Source organism: Melozone crissalis, unplaced genomic scaffold, assembly GCF_028551555.1.
Source record: "Melozone crissalis strain CALT ecotype California unplaced genomic scaffold, PUWL_Pcris_2 ptg000537l_1, whole genome shotgun sequence".
In the NCBI taxonomy this organism is placed as follows: Eukaryota; Metazoa; Chordata; class Aves; order Passeriformes; family Passerellidae; genus Melozone; species Melozone crissalis.
In genome coordinates this window covers 2542055-2559554 of record NW_026536235.1, presented here as the reverse complement: position 1 = coordinate 2559554, position 17500 = coordinate 2542055, and the positions used below count along the sequence as shown (strand labels likewise).

The 17500-nt window shown below is 55.1% G+C and overlaps 1 protein-coding gene across 1 annotated transcript; it reads left to right on the top strand.

The window, feature by feature from the left end:
• The first annotated feature begins 4263 nt into the window (after positions 1-4263).
• LOC128950339 (keratin, type II cytoskeletal cochleal) lies at positions 4264-13979 on the top strand. The gene is made up of 9 exons (XM_054295220.1): positions 4264-4647; positions 5362-5570; positions 8292-8352; positions 8982-9077; positions 9733-9897; positions 10359-10484; positions 11844-12064; positions 12585-12619; positions 13511-13979. The coding sequence occupies exons 1-9, from the start codon at positions 4264-4266 to the stop codon at positions 13693-13695; spliced, it is 1482 nt and encodes a 493-aa protein (XP_054151195.1). The 3' UTR covers positions 13696-13979.
• The last annotated feature ends 3521 nt before the right edge of the window (positions 13980-17500 follow it).

Here is a 17500-nt window from a genome sequence, read left to right as displayed (position 1 = left end):
TGGGCAACTCTGAGCTCCAAGAGCTGTTTTCCAGGGATGGATTTCATGGCCAGCAGCTTCCAGGAGTGGCCAAGAGCCGAGCCAAGAACCTCCCAGCCTCAGCAGGGTGGGTAGAGCCAGAGGAGAGGCGAAATGCAGCTCCTAGAGGGATTCAGGAGCTTGTGGGAAGCCTTGGGAACACAGAGCTGGATCTGTCCCCCTGGGCAAGCTGAGACATTGCCCTGGGCACCCTGAGGGGCCTTGGGGCTCATGGAGAATGATGATTTAGGAAGATTTCCTCCCTATGGGGGTGGAGAGGCCTTGGAATGGATTTCCCAAAGCAGCTGTGGCTGTTCATGGATCCCTGGCAGTGCCCAAGGCCAGGCTGGACAGGACTTGGAGCAGCTTGGGACAGTGGGAGGTGTCCCTGCCATGGCAGGGCTGGCACTGGATGAGCTTTAAGGACCCTTCCAACCTGAACCATTCTATGATTCCACAATCCCATGATTCTGTTCCTCCTGGTCCCTGTGATAATTCATATTTGAGTTTTGCTGTGTTGCAGTGGGAGGAATGCCTGGATGAGTTCCTGGATGAGGAATGCCTGGATGAGGTGTTCCTGGATGAGGAGCTCCTGGATGAGGAATGCCTGGATGAGGAGTTCCTGGATGAGGAGCTCCTGGATGAGGAATGCCTGGATGAGGAGTTCCTGGATGAGGAGCTCCTGGAAGCCTTGGAGCTGTTTGGGTGAGCCCCGACCTGGCCACCTCTGGGAGAGCCCTGATTCCTGTCCCGGTGCAGGGCTGGAAAAGTGGGGAGGAAAATGCATTCTCCATGTGCAAATCCATGTGAAGTTGCAGCCTGAACAATCCACTGGCCTCTGCCAAAGGCTCTGGAGCAGGGAGAGGCCATGGCAGGGAATTGGGGTCCTTGGAAAAGCCACTTCACGGAATGTGAGGGTTTTGGCCCATTCCATGTGTGTGGGATAAAGCTGGATGGAGGCTGTGAGTGGGATGGTGGAAGGTGTCCCTGTCCAAGCCAGGGGATTGCACTGGATAAACCCTGGGGACCTTTCCAACCCAAACCATTCCCTGATTCCCATCAATGGGGGAATCCCATCGGGCTCACAGGAATCCCTGCAGTTCTTGGGCAGGGGCAGAAAGTGAAAGCAGTCAGCGTTTGAGGGACATCCAATGGGACACAGGGCCCAAATGCTGCCGGGAGGGAGGCACCAACCTTTGGAACAGACCATCCCTGTGGATCAGCAGCTCTTGCTGGAAAGGGCACTCCCTGTCACCGGGCTCTGCGCTGGAGCTGCGTCATTCCATTGATTTTATGGCCCAGTGACACAGGAAATGGGCCTGGAATCCATAAAATCCTGATAAACCTGATGAACCTCATCCTGATAATCCTCCAGTTGTGCCATATCCTGAGCTGGATCCCCAGGATCATCGAGGCCAAATCCTGCCTGGTGACATCCAACACCTGCCTTTGGGATGCAGGAGAACAAGTTCCCTCTGACCAGTCTCTGCTCACAGGAATTATGATCAGCTGGAAATTTTGGTTAATGAGGCTGCTTTGATCCTGGAAGGGGATCTGGGTTCGCAGTGTGGGGAGATCTTCAGGATCTTGGGAAAGGTGCTGTTGTGCTCCCATTGATTTTGGGTGGGCTTAGCAGGAATAGGAGCTTGGCAGTGCCACTGGACGTCAGGAGAATTTCTTGGGACGTCATGAGGAATTTTTCCAGGGAGAGGCTGGTCAGGCACTCCTGTGGTGCAGTTCCCATCCCTCAAGGTACCCAAAGAACGTGGCACTCAGGGCTCTGGTGGGGATTGGTCACAGCTTGGACTCCGTGATCTCGGAGGGCATTTCCAGCCTCAGTGATCCTGGGATTCTGACAGCCCCATCCTGGAGGTTTCCATCCCCCAGAGCCTCCGGCTCCCTGAGCCTGGAGATTGATCCCAATATCCCAAATCCATCTCCAGCCACGAGCCCACGCAGGCACTGGGAGGTGCTGGAGCAATAGATGTGGGATCCGGGGCCAGAGCCCTTTGGATCAGGAACCACCAGCAGAGCCCATGCAACAGAACCTATGGATGCTCCTGCTCCCCAGATTTTTCAATCCAAACACAGAAATCCAGGCAGGCAGCAGGAGGGATCCCCTGGGATAACACAGGAGGTGAACCCACCAGAACACACTCTCAACACATTATGTCACTCACCTGCAAAGGTTTCCCTCTTCCATTACAATATTTGAGTTTGGTTTTTTGATTTTTTGGGGGGGGGGGGGGGGGGGGGTTGGGGTTTTTTTTGGATTTTTTTGGCACTTTCCAGCTGGAATTGCAGCCTGGCTTGTTTTCCCAAGGGTTCATGGAGGGGTTGGTTGTTGTGGGGGTTTTGCTGCTCTAGGAGTGTCAGAGCCAGCCCTAGGTGTGCAGGGCCAGGGTGAATGTGACTCCCAGCATGACAGGCAGGGAAATCGTTTCCCCAAAAAGGCAAAAGTGAGCTCGGTGTCGCCAAACCGCAGTCCCTGGGGTCACTCACCGGGGCTGCAGGAATTTACCGGTCGGAGCAGTTGTGGAACAGCCCCGGGTTGCCATGGAACAGCAACACAACAAACCCTGGGACACCTCTGGTGGCCACGTGGCTTCAACCTGGCTCAGACGGGGAATATCGACCTGGCAGGGGGGGAGGGAGCAAACCTGGGCACAGCAAGCAGGGATGAGGCTCCTGCTCCCACCTGGACTGCTCGTGGTGCAGGGAGCGAGGGTGGGAGCTGGGTTGAAGATGGGCTCACCCTCACCCAAACCCAGGGTGAAGTCCAGCTCCCCGGTGCCAAACTGGGATTCCTGGAGGCCGCTGGGAGCAGCTCTGCCTTTGTGGCCAAAGGTTGGGATTCACCTGCCTGGGTTGCTCCTCCTGTGCCGCTCCTGTTGTGTAGAAGTCCCTGTGTGGTGATCCAGGCAGGAATCCAGCCTGCTAACAGCCAGAGCCGGGTGGGAATTGCTGCCTGCCTGTCAGTCCCACACTCAGCTTCCAGCCCTGCCCTCTCAGGACATGCCAGCACTGTCCCAGCCTGGCTGTGTCAGGCTGGCACTGCCCTGCTCCCAGCTGTGCATGGATGGGTGCACGGAGGGATCCCTGTCCTGTGCTCCAGCCCCAGGGGAGCTGCAGGGCATGTCTGTTACACTCCACTTCGTTCACACACAATGGATTTTTTTTTTATAATCCCAGAATCAATTAGGCTGGAAAAGACCTCTGAGATCATCGAGTCCAACCTGTGATGGTGGGAGCCCAGCCAGGTGCAGGGCTGGCAGGAATCCTGCAGGAATCCTGCCCCATCTCTCTCTTCCTGGATCGCATTCCCCCTTTTCTCTCTTTAAAAAGAGACTTTCCCTGCAGCAGCCAGGCTTCTCCTCTGCCCCCAGAGCAGGACGGGTGGATTTTGAGCAGGCTGAGTTTGCAACCAGCCTTATCTCCCTGTCCTGGGGACAGAAAAGCTGAAGGGTGACACTTTCAGGCCAGACTTTGAAATCTCCTGGGGAATTTATGACCTGATAGTGAAGGGTTGAGGCCCTCTGGGACTATTTGAAAATGGTGAAAACCCTGAAACCCATTTTTTTTTCCTCTACTTTTTCTTCATAGAACTCCAAAAATTCAAGCAGGGACCCAGAATGTTCAGCCAGCATTTTAATCCTGTCTCCTTTTGAGTGTGGACTAAACGCTGGGTGGGATGCAACCCTCCTAACCCACCTCTGTTTTAAGTATTTATTTGAGGGATTAGCAGGAGAGGGAAGGGCAAACACGTCCCCCTGGGCAGGCAGGCTCTGGGTACTGCTGGCAGTGCCCTGGTTTATATTAAACAGCCAGGACCTGGCGCAGGGGCCGCTTTATCAGCTTTGCACCGTGCCCAGGGGAGAACCCGCCTGCAGCGCTTCCAAATCCTCCCCAATGTGTATTCCCTGTGTCCCCCTCGGGGACAGGATCGGGGAGCAGGGCTGGGCTCGGCGCACACTCAGGTGCCGCAGGAGCGCAGCGGGGACAGCGCCAGGTGTGTCCTGTCCCTTCCCCGCGGCCCTTCCCTGCTGCCGGAGGGTGGGAATGCAGCCAGGCACACCCAGCTCCGAGCCGTAAAACGATCCCCGCGGTGCCCTTGGGCCAAGCCCAGCTTTTCTAACGGATAAAAGGGGAAGGCAGCGGCAGCGCTCTCACTCCGCTGGCCTCCAGCACAGCCTCTCGAGCTTCGCAGGATCAAAGAGGCACCCCCGCCCCGTCGCTCGCAGCAGCATGTCCCGCTCGGTGACCTTCAGCTCCCGCTCGGCCGCCGGGCCCGCGCTCAGCCAGGTGCGGGTCAGCTCCGTGTCCTCCGGCCGCAGCTCCGGGCTCGGCCGCGCCGGCGGCTTCGGCAGCGCCAGCCTCTACAGCCTGGGCTCGGCCGGCAAGAGGGTCAGCCTGGCCGGGGGCAGCTCCTTCAGCGTCCGCTCGGGCTACGGCTATGGGGGAGCCGCCTTGGGCAGCCTCAGCCCCGGCGGCATCCAGGAGGTCACCGTCAACCAGAGCCTCCTGACGCCCCTCAACCTGGAGATCGACCCCACTATCCAGAGGGTCCGCAAGGAGGAGAAGGAGCAGATCAAGACCCTCAACAACAAATTCGCCTCCTTCATTGACAAGGTGAGGGCTTGGGCCGGCTCAGAGCTCTGGGGGTGCTGAACGGTTGGTGGGACCCAGGATTGGTTTACTCACAAATGGGGTGAGGATCAGTCCTGGAGAACGTGGTGGGATTTGCCCACTGCAAACAAATAATTCTTAGTATTCGATGTAAAGTCCTGCTGGCATTGCCAACAGAACAGGTTGCCTTGCTCGGGCTGCCTTTGCAGCCCTGATTTACCTGGGATTGCCCAAATGGGGGTGCAGGCTTTGCACCCCCACCCCAGCACCAAATCTGGGGAGGGAGAGGCTCCTGGAGGGAGCTGTCCCAGGAGAGCAGATGGAACCAGACCCTGCCCTGGGTATTCATGCTGCCCTGCACAGCTTGGCTCTCTTGCACTAACTAACCTTGTGTAAATCCCGCTCTGGAATTCCCGAAATGTGAGGAATCCAGCCCTGGAGTTGGAGCAGTTGGAGGGTTTGATGTCTGGGGCAGGTTTCTGTCAAGTGTCAGCCCAGCAGAATCTGCTTTTCTTTAATTCCTCAAAGTCACAAACCAGGTCCCAGAGCAGCCAAGCTCCTCAGCGTGGTCTCCATGACCCTCCTCTGGTGCTTCCATGAACACCCAAATTCCTGGGCGCCACCCAAATTCCCACCTGCAGCCCAGCCCTTCCATGCCCTGCAGTGTCAGCTCCCCTCTCTCCCACCATCCCAAGTGACCCCTGTGCTCCCTCCCAGGTGCGGTTCCTGGAGCAGCAGAACAAGATGCTGGAGACCAAGTGGAGCCTGCTGCAGGAGCAGAAGACGACACGCAGCAACATCGCTCCCATGTTCGAGACCTACATCAGCAACCTGCGGCGGCAGCTGGACGGGCTCCTGGCCGACAAGGGGCGCCTCGAGGGAGAGCTCAAGAACATGCAGGACCTCGTGGAGGACTTCAAGACCAAGTAAAGTATCAGTGTCCCCCTGATAACGGGGTGGTGGAGCTGCTGGCTGGGCCAGTGGGATGCAACTCTCCTAACCCACCTCGGTTTTAAGGATTTATTTGAGGGATTAGCAGGAGAGGGAAGGGCATGGATGTCCCCGGCTCCCCTGCCAGGGGGGAGATGTTTTCTGGCCAAGAATGAGGTGTTCAGCTGGGCACAGATGTCCCCAGCTCTCCTGACAAGGAGAAGATATTTTCTGGCCTGGAATGAGGTGTTCAGTCCAGGTGTTTAGCTGGGCTCAATGTCCCCCAGCTCTCCTGCTAGGGAGGAGATGTTTTCTGGCCTGCAATGAGGTGTTTAGTCCAGGAAAGCTGCCTGGATTCTTCTTGCTCATTTCTGGCACCTTGTTCCTACATGGGCTAGTGCCTCCATCCTCTTGGCTTTGCTTTGGGGCCTCCTCAGGCTTGGACGTGGCATTCTGGGGCCTCCTTGGGGCTGAAGGTGACATTCTGGGGCCTCCCTGGGTTGGAGGTGGTGCTTTGGGGCCTCCTCAGGGTCGGAAGTGGCTCTTTGGGGTGGCTGGAGCCCCGAGAGTTCCACAGGAGCTCCGGCCTGATTCACTGGGCAGGGAATAGAGCAGCTGCCCTGCAGTTCTTCAGTGACTTTTCAGTGTCACCTGGGAGGAGCCCCAGAAGAAAGGTGGCCTTTGTCCCAGCCCGGCCCAGCCCAGCCGGGAAATGCCTCTGAAAAGGGAAGAAAAGGACGGAGCTGGCAAACTGGATCAGGCAGGAACTGCAAACAAACAGAGCTGATAATCCCCAGGGTGTGTTTAGGGAGGGTCAATACCCAGAGATTCCCAAAGAGCTGCCTGGGAATGATGCTGCTGCCCCCAGCCCTGCCTGGTTATTCCATCCACAGCTGGCCTTGGAATCTCTGCAAGGAGCTGCTTTGCAGCCAGAGGGATTAAACCCCAAAGTTTAGCTACATTTCCCATGTATTTAGTCCTAATCTCATGGATTTATTCCTTTAGGCTACAGACCCATGGAAAGCCAAACCCTCTGTGTGCTAATGGAAGGGAAGCAGGAATTAGGAGCTGAAGGAGTGAGGATTCAGTAACTGGAATGCAGCACCTGCTGCTCCCCGTTTGTATGGAGAAAATCTCAGTTATAGATGGAAAACCTAAACCATGATGTGCTCTGGGGGTGCCTGTGGCCTTTTTTCCATAGGTTTGGTTTCCACAGGAATTCCCAGGTGATATTTAGGGGAGGAGAGGCTCCAGGGATGACACCAGCCCCTAACTCAGGGATTGCAGTGGGAGAGGAGCCAGCTGGGGCCGTGCTGCCCACAGGGCTCAGTTCCAAGGAGTGTCCTGGCCTTTCAGAGGGATGTTGGGACAGTATTGGACGATTTAGGGAGAAATTCCTCTGTGTGGGGCTGGGCAGGCCCTGGAATGGATTTCTCAGAGAAGCTCTGGCTGCCCCTGGATCCCTGGCAGTGCCCAGGGCCAGGCTGGACAGGGCTTGGAGCAGCCTGGGATAGCAGAAGGTGTCCCTGTCGTGGCAGGGGTGGGAATGAGATGGGCTTTATGGTCTCTACAAACCCAAATCATTCCAAGATTCCATGCTTTACCAGCTCATTGACCAGCTTGGTGGAGCTGCCCCAAGGAGAGGAGGAATTTGGTGATCCATTCTGGAGGAATTCACTGTTTTTATACCTCTCTCTGCTGATCCCTGGTGAGCAGAGGTGGTGCCTCTGCGTCACTTCCCAGGATTTATTCCTCTGGAGTTGCGCTGGCAGCTCAGTGACCTCCAGAGGGGCAACGTCCATTGATCCTGGTGTGGATGGGCAGCATTCCAGGTCGGAGCAGGAGGGGGAGGCTGGGCAGGTGAAGCAGCTCCTGCTTTGGAAGGCAAATTCCAGCTCTGGCCATGCAGGGCCCATGTAAATAAAGAGCCTTAACCTGGCAACAGTTCCCAAACAGCCAAAGTGCTTCCTGCTCTGTTCCTTGGATGGCTTTCAGGATTCCCAGATGCCCAGAGCAGGTTGGGGCTGGATGTTTGGGCAGGTTGGGAGTGCACAGACAGGTCCAGGTGGGCTCCAAGATCCAGGTTTGCAAATCAGTGGTGGTCCTGTACAATCTGTGGAGAGGAATTTTTATCTGCTGGAGACCTTTAGGAGAACCCCTGGAGATTTCCAGGTGAGCCCCTCATCTGAGGGTGAACACCTAAAGAACAGCAGTCACCAAGACTGGAATTTAGTGAGGCTTTGGAGGAGAATGAGGGTAATTAATTACCTTTGGCTCTTCCCAGAACAGTGCCACGTGTTCAACACCTGCAAAGTGTTGCCAGCAGTCTGGAGTAGGGAAGTGCAGAGTGGAAGCAGCTCCAGCAAGTGCTGGGATCAGCCCAGAGGAGTTTGTGGGATCTGTTTGTGTCTCTCCCTGAAGGGTTGGTGACAAAGTGGGGGCACAGCCTGGGTCCTCCCCAGAGGAGGAGCAGCAATCTTGTGGAGCACAGGGAATTTTAAGGATTCTAGGGGAGCAGGGAGGGGACGGTTTCAGGTGGTGGTGATGGAGCAGCTCATCCGGAGCAGATACCACTGGTGCACCAGCCCTGGGGAGGTGCTGGGCTGGCTCCCAAGAAATGGAGGGATAGAAAAGAGAGCTGGGACAACCTTCCACTGGGATGTTTTTCCTTTTATCCAGGCTCTGATTTCACAGAAATCTCTTTATTTTTTTGGCAGATATGAAGATGAGATCAACAAGCGCACGGCGGCCGAGAACGAGTTTGTGGTGCTCAAGAAGGTGAATATCATTGTGGGTCAGAGAACCCTCACATGGGTTGGGTGGGAAGGGACCTTACAGTCCATCCCATTCCCACCCCTGCCATGGGCAGGGACACCTTCCATGGGCCCAGAGTGCTCCAAGCCCCGTCCAGCTCTGGACACTTCCAGGCGTGGGGCAGGCACGGCTCTTCCCTGGGACTGATCAGCAGTGTGGGCAGCCCTTCCCCATGTTTGCCCCTACTCACAGTTTACTCTCTGCCCCACTCACAGTGTACTCCAGCTCTGATGAAGCTCTGAGGGGCAGAATTCCAGCCAAAGGCAGCTCAGGGGAGGCCTTGATGTCTCCACACATGCAGGGAAGAGCTGCTGGGTCCCAGGGGCATTGGAGATGATTCCTTTGGGATCTTTCCTGAGGTCTCCGTGTCCAACCTGACACTGAACTTGCAGACAGGGATCCAAGGGATCCCAGGACTCTCAGGATCTGCACTCCAGCAGCATTCAGTGCCCTGGGAGATGATTTTCAGGCCCCAGGGTGCCACTGGGACACCTGGAGCTGGTTTGAGGAACTCCTTTGGAAGCCACCAGAGGCTGGGTGGGCTCAGACATCAAAGCTCCACAATCTCCATGGTTTATTCCTTGTTTCTCCAGGATGTGGATGCTGCCTACATGAACAAAGTGGAGCTGGAGGCCAAGGTGGATGCTCTGACAGATGAGATCAACTTCCTGAGGGCTTTCCACGAGGCGGTGAGGATCCTTCTGTCCTTCAGCGGGGGAGAACAGGGAATGCTGGCTGGGAAATGATCGTGGGGAAGGTGATGGATTCGTGGAGTCTTTCCTTCCATAAGCAAAACTGTGCCTGCAAGTGAAGTGATTCCTCTGAATTCTGTGGATTGTCACACGGATTTCTCCCTGTGTGGGATGTGGCATGGATGGATTGCAGACATTGTATTTGGGATGCTCTTTGTATGAAAACAAGGAAAACGAGTGGCTGGGGGAGGTGGTGCTGTGTGACAGGAATGAAGGAAAGCTGCTTGTTCCAGGCTCCTTCCTCCTCCCCATTGTTTGCAAGAGCAGGGATTACCTGAGCTGGACACAAATCCTTGAGAGAGGTGCTGGCATTTGGCCCCTGCAGGTTCTGCAGCTAGCTGGGTTGTTGTCTAAGGAATGGGATAACAGTGAAACAAGCAGCCCTGCTGCCAAAGTAGGGATAAACAGCTCCAGCTCTGCTGTTGGCTGTTGCTCTGTGCTTTGCAAGGTTGCTTCCCTCCTCATTAATAATTATTTTGATGGAATCCTTACCCGCCTCCCTCTCCCTTCTCTCCTTGGATTCTCTCTTCAATTGACTTCCAAAAGAGGGACCCTGAAGCCTCACTGATGAACTGGCTTGGTTTTCCTGCAGGAGCTGAACGAGCTGCAGGCCCAGATCTCGGACACCTCGGTGATTCTGTCCATGGACAACAGCCGGAACCTGGACCTGGACAGCATCATCGCCGAGGTGAAGGCGCAGTACGAGGAGATCGCCAACCGGAGCCGCGCCGAGGCCGAGTCCTGGTACCAGAGCAAGGTGAGCTCTGCCAGGGGAGGAGGACCCAGGGACTCCTTGGAGCCCTTCCAGTGCCCAAAGGGGCTCCAGCAGAGCTGGAGAGGGCCTGAAGTGACGGGACACAGGGAATGGCTTCCCTGTGCACAAAGGGCTGGGATGGGTGGGATATTGGGAAGGAATTCCTCCCTGTGAGGGTGGGGGGGCCCTGGAATGGATTTCCCAGGGAAGCTGTGGCTGCCCCATCCCTGGGAGTGTCCAAGGCCAGGTTGGATGGGGCTTGGAGTGCCCTGGCACAGTGGAAGGTGTCCCTGCCCATGGCACTGAATGGGCTTTAATGTCCCTTCCAAGCCAAACCATTCCATGATTCCATGATCTCCAGCTCTGTTAGCACCTGTATCCCCTGTGCCATGAGGGGGGGGGCTCTATCCTGCTCATTCCCTGCCATCCTCACCCCATCACTCTGTCCCACTGCTCTGTCCCAGTATGAGGCGCTGCAGGTGACAGCTGGGAAACACGGGGATGACCTGAGGAACACCAAGAATGAGATCACAGAGATCAACAGGGCCATCCAGAGGATCCAGGGCGAGATCGAGAATGCCAAGGCCCAGGTGAGGAGCTGCCCCTGTCCTGTCCGTCTCTGGCCTCAGAGCTGGGATGTGGCTCTGATCCCTCTGGACAGCATTGAGGGAGCGGCTGGAGCTGGGTCTGGGGAGGGTCACTTTGGACATTGGGAAAAGCTTCTTCCCCCAGAGGATGTCTGGCACTGAACAGGGGCTCCCCAGGGAATGGTCACAGCCCCAAGGCTGCCAGAGCTCCAGGAGCCTTTGGACAACACTCTCAAGTGTTGAATTTCAGGGTTAGTGGGATTTTTAGGGTTGTCATGTGCTGAGCCATGATGGTCCTTGTGGGTCCCTTCCAGCTCTGGACAGGAGGGAATGTTCACTCTCCCCTAACATTCTATGATGTTAGGGATGTTTTGGGGGTCTGGGTGTCACACAACCCCTTGAACTTGGTGATTTTGGAGATCTTTTCCAACCTTCACAACTCCATGGCCTGTAAGAACCATTCTGGGGGGCCTGCACTGCTCATCCTGAAGGATTTTAGTTCTGCAGGGGGAGGGAGAGCACTGGGAGCAGGGTGATCCTGCCAGGAAGGTTGGATTTGGGAGAGGATGAGTGGAAATCGCCCCTGGGACACAGAGGGGCCCCCACAAAACCCTCGTGGCCTCCTGTTCCTGGGATCATTGCCCACTCCCTTTCACAGCAGGGAACGCCATGTTTGGGCACACACACAGAGATTTGGGGAGCTCTGTTTGCTTTCACTGAGGTCTTATCGCTTTATCAGGGCCGTGGCTTAGGCCTGGCCTGGAGCTCCCAAGGCTCCAGATAAACCTGGTGATTCATCCCGGATTATTTGGTTTCAGGGCAGGGAGGCTCTGGCACCAGCCAAGAGCTGTTCTTGTGGGGCTCCCTTGGACAAAGGATGGGAGCACAAAGCCTCTAGGGAGCCCTTCATGCCAAATATGGGGGTTTGGGAGGTGTGGGGGCACAGCTGAGGGTTCCTGGTCTTGGGGTGGGTGTGGGTGTTTGGAGCACCAGGTGTGCTCCAGTCCTGCCCACGTCTCAGCCAGAGCCTGCCCAGCTCTGAAATAACTGGGGAACTTAGCAGAGAAAACCTGAGCTTTCCTGAACCCCAAGGGATCTGTGGGATGTGGGGGACTGGGAAGCTGAGGATCACCTGAAAAAAGTGTAGCCAGAGAGAAACTTGGTCTTCTTCTGGGAGACCTTGGAAGGAGATGAGTTTCCATCCCCATCCATCTCCAAGAAACCAGGTAGGGATGAAGTCCCAGGGATCCAATTGAGCTCCAGATCAACAAAGGGGTCTGGGCAGCAGAGCCCGAGGTTTGGGGCCCAGGATCCTCCCCCAGGGATCAGGAGCCCCCTGATGTGGCCGCTCTGTCCCTGCAGCGAGCCAAGCTGGAGGCGGCCGTGGCCGAGGCTGAGGAGCGCGGGGAGATGGCCCTCAAGGACGCCAGGGCCAAGCTGGCCGAGCTGGAGGATGCCCTGCAGAAAGCCAAGGCTGACATGGCCCGGCAGCTCCGCGAGTACCAGGAGCTCATGAACGTCAAGCTGGCCCTGGACATCGAGATTGCGACCTACAGGAAGCTGCTGGAGGGCGAGGAGAGCAGGTGAGGACACCTGGGGGGATTGGCGAGCAAAGATTCCCTGGGTTCCCTCTGGGAAGGGTCCTGGGAGCCCTTTGCTCCCTTTGCCTGGGAACACTGTGAGAGCCCAATTCTGATTTCCACAAGGAAATGTAGACAGGGAAACCTTTGAAAAACTGAGTTCTGGTCCTGGAAATGCTTTGGCTGAAGAGCCAAACTGGCAGATTCTGGGGGAGAAAATAACCTGGGGAAAATAAGCGAAGAATGAAAAAATTAGTTTCCATCATGTTTGATGCTGTGGCAGAACATTTCCAAGAGGAAATCCCTATGGGATTAGGACAGAACCTCTGTGCTCTGTCCTCCCCCCAATGGTCATAACAGAGCTGGGAAAGGCAGGGCTGGAACAAAGCCATGCAGGGCCCAGGGATCCTCCCTGGATCAGGTACAGCTGGAGCAGTAACTCCCTGCCTCTGTCCTCCTCCTCCTCGAGCCCAGGGCCAAGGAAAGCTGAGTTTAATCCCTCCCCTTGCCTTTGTCTTTTCAGGTTGGCCGGCGATGGAGTTGGCAATGTCAACATCTGTGAGTGGATTTTGTTGTTTGTTGCGGTTCCACCTCACTCTAAACCCTTGGAAAAGGGGGCCCAGAGTGTCCCAGTTCACCCAGTTCAGCCCCTCCTTAGTGGGAGCACCCTGAGGCTGGGGGTGGTGCTGGGGCTCCATCCCGAGCTCAGCTCCAACTCACCTGGATGAAATTGGACTTGGAAAACTTCCCAAGCTGGAAAAACGCCCTCTGCCATCACCTGTGCAGCAATTCCCAACCCAGGGAATGCATTTCCTATTAGAGCTTTTCTATCTATACAAAAATGGGAGGAAAGGAAGATCACTGCTGCCCCAAGTCCAATTGGATCCTCACCTGACCCGGACCTTGGGCAGGAGCTGCTCTCTCAGGGATGCTCCAAACCAGTGGCTCTGATTTTCAGCCACTTAATTCCTGCTGGGAATTGGGGAACCACATTCCCACAGCCTTGGGGCACCGGGAGATGAGCTGAGTGTGTTTGTGAAATGGGATTCTCCATGGATTTTCTAGGGGTTCCCCATGAGTTCTCCAAGCTCAGGGAATCCTAAGTCATGTTGGGTGATGGAGTGACAGGACAAGAAGGAAGGACTTCAAACTGAAAAAGGGGAGGTTTAGATGGGATATTGGGAAGGGAATAGATGGGATTTAGATGGGAACATTGGGATATTCCCCACCTGTGAGAGTGGGCAGGGCCTGGAATGAATTTCCAAGAAGATGCCCCATCCCTGGCAGTGTCCAAGGCCAGGCTGGACAGGGCTTGGAGCAGCCTGGGACAGTGGGAGGTGTCCCTGCCATGGCAGGAGGGGCACTGGGTGGGGTTTAATGTTCTTCCCACCCAATGGATCCCATGGGGGCTGGGGGTTCCAGGTGCTCACGCTGCTCCTCTCCCCGCAGCCGTGGTCAGCTCCAGCGGTGGCGGTGGATATTCCAGCTCCAGCGGGCTCCTGGCAGCAGGGATCGGAGGCCTCAGCCTGGGATCAGGAATGGGCAGCGGAGCCCTCGGCTTCTCCTCCGGGGGCTCCTCCAAGTCCTACACCATCACCACCACCTCGTCCACCCGGAGAAGCGTCAGGAAGTAACTCCAAGAATGGAGCTCGGCATTCCCAGCACCTGAGGGAAACCGTGGAAAGAAAAGCCTTGGAGCCTTTTGCAGGACGAATTGGCTGCAAAACGCCTGCAGTGCTGAGGCCCAGCCCATGCCCTGCCGGGGCTTGATCCTGCACCCTTGGAGTTCAGCCATTCCTCTGGGAGCAGGATCAAGCCTGAGGGGTGAAATTTACCCCGGGATGCAGGTGGGGTATCTCTGCTGTTACCCTTGTGCTTGGTACCCCCTGCTCCGAGCTGGGTTTCACCCTTGGAAAGCCAAATCCCACATTTCTGCTGTGCTTCTGCAAAACACCAGAAGATTCTAAATCCCTTCTAACAGGATTTGGAAGAGTCCAATCCCTCAGGCTCCTCGGCCCCTGCTGAGGGCTCACCCTGGGTTGGGTTTTTTAAATATACCAGGAAGAAAACAGGCTTTGGTCTCCCCTTATTTTCTTTGGAAATGGGCTCAGGGTTGGGGTTCAACATTCTCCTGTGACTGAAGCTGTTTCTGACCAAAGGCAGCACTGACAAATTGATTTCAGGCTCCTTGTAGCAAAATAACTCCTCAAGAACCTCCTAAACCCTTTCCGTCTCTTTAAATGAAGCCCTGAGCTTGAGGGATCTAAAGCTACTTCAAATTCCATGGGTCCCACTGAATTGGGAGAAAAATTCCCTATTTTTGGGTATGTCTGTTTACCACTCCCTATTTAAGGGTATTTAGTGATATCTGGAGTCTTCTGCAGTGAGGGTTCAGTTGATGCCCCATTCCAAAAACTCCTTGTTCCTGCCAAAATGGGTCTTCAACACACCAGGGAAATTGTTGTTACTGCAGTAGGAAGAATTTTTAGGGACCTAACTCCAAGGACCTGCTCCCAGTTTTTGTGCTGATGTTCAGCCCTGCCCTGGCATTGGGGTTTGGGTTGGATTTTTATGCTTTTTATGTCTTTCATGAGTCGTTTATTAAAGTTTCCCTTTTAGCTGCATGTCCAGTCTCAGCCAAGTTCTTTGTGCTGCCCTGGGTGCTCAGGAGCTCTGGGAAACATGCAGGAATCACCTTCCAGCCAGATCTGGAGCCTGCCCTGGCTCTGGGGGCAGGGATTGAGGTCTGCTGCCTGCACAGCTCAGTCCTGGCTGGATTTTGCCAGTCTGGAGTCTGGGCAGAGGGATGGGGGAACTTTGTTGAGAGTCCTGGTGTGAGCTCAGGACTGACATGGAATCTGGTTTTAATGGGAGGGACGAGTGGGATTTTAGCCCTTCTTCCTCCTGGATTACAAGTTGCTCCAGTATCGGGAAAGGTGGCTTTGGAATTCCCAGGAGCAGCAAATCTGCCCTCCCTGCAGCAATTCCCACTCATGGCTGTGCTCACGGGGCCCATTGTGTTCCCAACTTCTCACTTGGTCCTCGGTGCTCACAATTTCTCACCTGGCCCTGGTGATCCTGATTTCTCCCTCCAGTCTCTGGACCATCTGTGCCAGCCCAGCTGTCCCGGTTTGCTGCCTGCAGTGACTCTCATCTCCTCCAAATAAAACCACAGCCATGGAATGGTTTGGGTTGGAAGCCTGTCCAATCCCACCCCTGCCATGGCAGGGACGCCTCCCACTGTCCCAGGTGCTCCAAGCCCTGTCCAGCCCGGCCTTGGGCGCTGCCAGGGATCGAGGAGCAGCCACAGCTGCTCTGGGAAATCCATTCCAGGGCCTGCCCACCCTCACAGGAAGGAATTTCATCCCAATATCCCATCCTATCCCTCTACTTAAGGCTGTTCCATATCCCATAGACAGCTCAAAAGGTGTTGTTGCACATCCCCAAACACATCTTGAGTTACACCAGAGCAGATCAGGGAGTGGGGGGTGTTTCTGTGCGGTTGAAGTTGGCCTGAAGAGAGCTGGGCCCCACCCCACCCTTTCCAGGTGCTCTCACTTTGCTTTCCTGCCAGGCCTGGGCTCGTGCCCAGCTCCTGCAGACAATGTCCCTGTGCCAGGCCCTGATGCCCACAATGGCTCCATCCAGGTGTGGATTTGGGCTGCTGACCCTCACAGAAGTGTCTGGGACTGCAGCCAGTGGAGCTCTGGTGTGGACAGGGGCTGTGCCTGCTGTGCTGCCAGTCCAGCCCCAGACTGGTGCCACCCTCGATGTCCAGCTGGGTCCCCTTTGTGGTGACCCTTTCACAGTGAAACACCATGAGCCCTGGGCCACACCCTGCTCCCCCGGCATAACCAGCTTCTGAATCCAGCTGGGAAATGAGGATTACTGCTGGAACCCTGAGGAAAACCTCTCACCTCTCTGTAGAATGTCCTCAGGAATTGGGAAACTCTGCCGGGTGTGCCAAGAGCAGGAACATATCCCACTGCCAGGGCATCAGCACCTTGCCATGGGATACCTGAGAAAAAACCCACAGGGATCATCCAGTCCAACCCCTGGTGAAGGGTTTGGGAAAGCTGCAAAAGGCAGGCTCAGAGACAGCAGAACTGTGATTAGAGCTGAGCAATAGCCATGAGATAGGTCAGCAGAAAAGTTATGTAAAAAGTAGAAAAGTAAGGACAAATAGAACAATGGTCTGTGTATTAATGCTTGGCTAGAATAACTCCCCAAGCTACAGAAAAGAATATCTAGCAAGATATTAGGAAGTTTTAAGCTTAATAATGGAGCTCTGTGCACTGTGTTTTAATGCTCACAAGCAGGTATTGTATTTGAAGTAAGCAAGCATTGTTTTAACCACAGGTACATGTGCTTATAGTGGTTGGATAGAACTACTGTCAATATGCTTTTGCTTTGTGTGATTGGTCAAAAACCTTTTAAAGTGAGTTGTAACATTGAGTTCATTGCTGGGGATGTGAGCTGCTGGCAGCTTCCTATTGCCATCACCATGTAATGACACTGATGCTGGAAAATACAACAGCTTGAGACGTGTTCCTCAGCAATCCTGTCCTGTTCGTGATTTTTACAGAGATCCCAGCCAGCGATACCCTGGCCCTGCGCAGGCTCCTCAAAATCCCACCTCGTGCCCAAAAGCATTGTCCGAACATTCCTGGAGTTCTGGCAGCCTTGGGGCCGTGACCATTCCCTGGGGAGCCTGTTCAGAGCCCCAGCACCCTCTGGGGAAGAGCTTTTCCTGATATCCAGCTTGATACCCACCATCTTCTTTCAGCCCTTCCACCTTGGCTTCCAGCTTGGCTTTGGCCAGGAGAACTCTCTCCGTGTTCTGGCGATGCTTTGGGGCTGGAAAGAGGAATTTGAGGAGGGGGAGCAAACTCGGGGCTGCCCTCAGGGTCGGTGCCATGCCCGTGCTCTGGCTCCTGGGATCTGGGGTCTGACTGGAGCTTGAACAAACCCAGCTTCTGCTTGTACTTGTTTCCTGTGCTGCCTTGGGGAAAGAAGCCACCACAACCACCCAAAAACCCAAACCAGGTGGGGAAAGTTCAGCTGGTGAGTCCCTTGCTCACCTTCCTTAGGACAAGTAGCTCCTCCTGGGCATGTGTCTGCAAGCCCTGCTCATCCCTGGACCTGTGTGGGAAAATGGGAGGTTTTGCTGGAGTTCAGCACAATTCCCCCATTCTTTGAGTTCCTTCAGGCCACAAGTGAAGCAAATGAAACTCTGATTTCTTTCCCTCTCCCCAGACAGTGTTTTGGGATACCTTACACTTGTTTTGTAGCCCGTGGGAAAACAAATGTGTTTTCAGAGAGGTTTCTGCTGCAGAACTGCTTTTGTGTGACCTTAAATAGCTGCTGAATGCTTGGAAATCTGAATTTCTGAGTCAGGAAGGAGGGAAAGAAAATGTGGAAGAGGGATATTCTGCTTCG